The sequence below is a fragment of the Cyclospora cayetanensis genome, unplaced genomic scaffold (assembly GCF_002999335.1).
Source record: "Cyclospora cayetanensis isolate NF1_C8 unplaced genomic scaffold, CcayRef3 CcayRef3_contig_387, whole genome shotgun sequence".
NCBI lineage: Eukaryota > Apicomplexa > Conoidasida > Eucoccidiorida > Eimeriidae > Cyclospora > Cyclospora cayetanensis.
Genome location: NW_020312355.1, coordinates 5,613 through 10,181, shown reverse-complemented (window position 1 = coordinate 10,181; position 4,569 = coordinate 5,613). Strand labels below are relative to the sequence as shown.

The window sequence follows — 4,569 nt, the reverse complement described above, 5'->3', positions numbered from 1 at the left end:
TTTTGGCTTAGAAGAGGGTGATATTCGGTCTGCATGAACCAGCCAACGTGACACTTCGATTAGACTGAAGTTGGGTAAGTGCTATAGCAGCTGTTAGTCTACTTCGAAGCTTTTACGACCAGAGCTTGGTAATTCTTGACATGCCAATCGATTCACATATTTCCATTCTTCAGTGTTCCGAATTCTCTTGAAATTCGCTATTTAGCTGATCTCTACATCAACCGATGAGTCAGGGCTTGCAAGGAGGCTTGAATCATAGTGGTATCTGCAGGCACGCGACCTTTTGTGCATAGTTGCAGCCACCAATGTTATTCTGCTTCCAATGAGCATGCAGCGTTAAGCACTCCTCTCTCTTCATCTTGCAGGGTACAAATGGAGTTTCATCCTCTCCAGGGTAATGAAACTTTGGAATACTTTCCCATCTTTATGGTTGTACTTTTCTAGTCGGCGTGACTTCATCGACACATCCATGAAGATTAAATCGGCGAGCAAGTTATCCGAATTTACAGTTGTCAGTCTACTGCGCTCACATCAGCGGGGAGGCAGGCCTGTGCTGCCCCAACAGGCGCTCCGCTACCCGCTGTTCTAATCGCCTGGGCTTCATTTTCACACTCTTGCCAACAAAACTACAACTTGTAGTTTTGACTTAGCAAATGACTTGATCAAATTCAGACAGGGAACCAAACGCTTGACTGCGATCCCAGCCGTTGGCTGAGCGGGGAGCGGCCGCGTCAAACCACACAGTGCAGCTACCGGAATCCCACCTCACGTTCCGTCGGCAGACCTCAAAGTTCAGACTCAATACAAACCTATCACTACTGAATGTTTCTTGGAAAAAGCTCCGCCTTCCCCTCTCCACGACCTTCCTAGTTCGTGAAACAGGAGAGGATGGGGGCAGCTAGTGGGCGCGTAGCTGCACTTTCTTGGAGCTCTAGCCATTGATATCTAGTCGCAAATAGCATCTAGTTCACGCGCAACCACAGTGCTCCTTGTGGTGTTAAGCTAACAGTAATCTGAAAGAAGTCAGATATACGAGCGCTCAAACCAGCGTGTCAACTGCTTAGTACTTCTTACTTAAAATGAAACTCATGTAGTACATGGTGACAGTCTAGCTTAGCCTTTCACAGTTCGCTAGTGAACGTGTCCTGTTGCCACGGCCCATCAACTGAAAACATGAGCCGTTAGTTTACTGAATGCTGGAAACAAACAAGCTACACATTTTGCAGCAAAGTTTCCGTAGAGCCCTTGCATTCCATCTGAGGGCTGCTTGGAAACCGTGTCTGAGCTGGCTAGGACAAGACAACACAAAAACATTCGCATTGAGCTCGCCTACCGAACACCTGCGCTATTGTTTCACAGATGTCACGCTCCATCCAAGCTCCCAACCTAACATGCATTCCGAATCGCTCAGCACTCGGGGGCACCTTGATTTAAAAAAATGTTCAGCGCATGCTTCTCAACTCGACGGAATAAGTAAAATGACACCAAGGGTAGTGATATTTTACTATTGGCACAGTTCCCACCTATGCTATACGCCCCTATCGTTCAAAAAAGTGCATTCTGAGTTAACATCGTATTTTCTTTTCTTGGTGATTCCAAGCTCGTTCCCTATGCTGTGGCTTCTCTGGCCTAGTGCTCCTTTGCTTGACATAAGCAGCCGCTTGTACCGTCCGTATCTTTCAGGCAACTTATTTCACAGTCTTTCCACTGACAGGCTTAGTTTTCCTCATGTATCACGCTTATATATCAAAAAACTACGAGAGCCTAATCTTTCACGTATTGGCGATGTTCTCCTAACCTCCCAAGACTGTTTCTACATACTGAATATGTGTGCTCATACACCAATAACTTCTCCCACCGGCACACATATGGCATTAAAAACGCCATCAGACTTGTTTATTTCACGCGTCATTTGTCATGTGGACGGATCTTTCACTCGGTTTCCTTTGCTTTTTCGATTCGATAGTGGACGAAAGGACCGGTTGAACGTTGGGCCTCATGATATGAAGAAAAGGATTGGCTACTGAGCGAAACCATGAGCGAAATGCGAAGATTTAAAAAACATATATCCACAAGCGATAAACAAGCGTGGGTAAGTGATGAGACAGTCGCAAAGGTGGCACAAGAACACGACTGCGTGAATCAAGCGCCGACAGCTGTGGCCTTGGCCCCGGCGGACGAACCGGATGTCGTGCTATCTTTGCCTCTTGTGTCCCTATAAAACACCTTTGCTTGAGTCTTGCTCAAGGAGGAGCTGTCTTTTGTCTGCAGAAGGCACACCGATTTGTTTCAGTGTGCCTGAGAGGCACAGCTCGCAAACCGCTGCCCTCGCTTTCCCCTCGGACGTGCTGCTCACTGCCTAGTCTGCAAACTCTGCGTGCTCCGACAGACCTTTCCAAAATATTTATTTGAGGTTCTTACACTCTATCAAGCATACGGATTCACGGATTCTGTGCTACCTTGCAGCAGCAGCGCCATATCCTTGTATAATTGAATAAGACCTTGTTCTTAGCACTGAATCAAGCCGTTTACCGGTTAAGGAAAACCCGAGCAAGAAGAATACAGGGATTCACCGTCCAAAAAACTACACAAGCACTGAAACGAAACGTGCTTTTGACGGATAGAGCCACCCACCTGATGCTCTGGTGGACGCTGCACGGACTTATCTAACAATGCAGAAGACTACACGGCTAGCTCATGTTCTGCCTCTTTACGCAGCATCACTGCTAATAAACAATGGAATAGCTGCTGGGGTTTTTGTAGGGAGGAGGACACTGGCTGATGGAAGAGCCTCTCTGGTCATGGGGACACAGGAAGCAAATATAAACGATCCTTTGTCATCTATTGCTTTGCCTTCCTATGAAACAGAGAGCTTGGGAGATGCAAGCTCGCTGCAAGCTTTTGATGATGCCGCGGAGTCGTCCTTCGTAGAATCTTCAGGCGATGAAGACAGTGATGAGGAGAACAAGGACAAAGGCAAAGACAGCCAGACGAAAGAAGATGAGGCAGCGAGCAGTCCAAAGGACCATGAAGGCCATGGGGAGGGTAGCAAGTCCGAGGAGTCTCAAGAGTCGAAGAAAGCGACAGATAAGGACGAGAAGGGGAAGGCAGATGATGAATCAGAGGATAAAAAGAAGGAAAAGGAAGTGGAAGACGAACACCAAAAACACGAAAACCTCCTAGCAAGTCCACAAGAACAATCAAGATACATAAGATCCAACATGAATTTGGCTTCAAAACAAAGTGTGAGATCATATTGACCTAGGGTATAGAATATATCAGAGATATGCAACAATGCGTCTTGGCATTCTTGAAGCTTTTTTGACCTGATTCCTGAATAGATGTATAGCATTTGCATATGCGTAAAACCTAGACGTGCTGTCGCGTACCTGCGTAAAAATTTTAGCTTCCTCCCCTTTTTTTGTGCCTTTGTTGCACGTCCTTTCTGTTTGTACGTGGTCTACTCAGTGATCATTTGTGTTGAAGCTCTTCTGTTGCCAGCCGAGAGACTTTTCTTGGCATGAAATTGCTCCCTCACCATGCTCTAAATGATAATATTTACTTGTTCACGTATGTATAATCGCCTATCTGTGCATGTAGCTGGTTACAGACATTTCTGCTTGTCCGACCTCACTGCCTGCTTGTCTGTTACAGTATGCAGCCATGAAGAGCCTGGTGAAGGTTATGGATGCGCTGAATGGCGTTGTTGCTCTGCTGAACCAAATAGTTCAAGTAGCGCCTCCTTCTCAATTCGCCGAAACAGTGATGTTTGAGTCTTTGGGGAAAAAATTATCGTTGAAAGGGCTACTCGATCAAGCTTCCACCGTACGTGGCAGTGTAGACCAATTATTTACTCTCCTGCTATCGGCCAAACACTCGATTATCGGCAACATCAACCGAGCTTTACCCGTTCGGCCGTCCCCTACACCACCACCAAAATAAGTATGGAAAGTATAAGGGACAGCGACGAGTATATGGATATATAAGGGCCTTACAGGATGTAGAAAGATGGAGAGGAGAAAACAAGGATCTATTGGATGCGCGCATTGGCATAGGAAGGTCCGTAGTTCGTTACAGTTGCTCTACTTTCATTTTTAGAAAAGGCGAAGGAAGGGATTGTTTAATGTTTTTTCAGATCGAAAGGGTTTCCTTCTGTATTCCTTTAATTTGAGTACAAGAACAAAGCCACACTCAACTGACATAACCTAAAGAGACCAGGTATTTTGTACTATTGGGCTGATTCGCCCCACTTTTCCGGCTTGGCTAGAAGGGATAGGGTTAGGGGATAGACATGCCCTTACGCAGGACCTGTAGTACGTACTTTACACATGAGTAGGAAAAGTAATATACGTATGAACGCTGCATGTACTTGCTGTGTAATTAGTATACAACTCAAACGCACTATTTAGGTTCGATGCATACTCTGAGCTGCACCTGTAGAAAGCAAGCAGCCTCGCTCGTTGATGGCGCCCCGCAGTGCCCTTGGCTTGAACTTTCGAGTTTTCGCGTGAAATGCACGCCTGAGTCATGACTACGATCACACGCTCTGAAGTAGGTGGCTAAAGGAAT

The 4,569-nt window shown here is 46.2% G+C and overlaps 1 protein-coding gene across 1 annotated transcript; it reads left to right on the top strand.

Annotated features, from left to right (window-relative positions):
• Window positions 1-2,044: 2,044 nt before the first annotated feature.
• Window positions 2,045-3,942, top strand: LOC113146545. Its single transcript, XM_026334215.1, has 3 exons — window positions 2,045-2,191; window positions 2,625-3,245; window positions 3,655-3,942. The coding sequence occupies exons 1-3, from the start codon at window positions 2,045-2,047 to the stop codon at window positions 3,940-3,942; spliced, it is 1,056 nt and encodes a 351-aa protein (XP_026190000.1).
• Window positions 3,943-4,569: the final 627 nt, after the last annotated feature.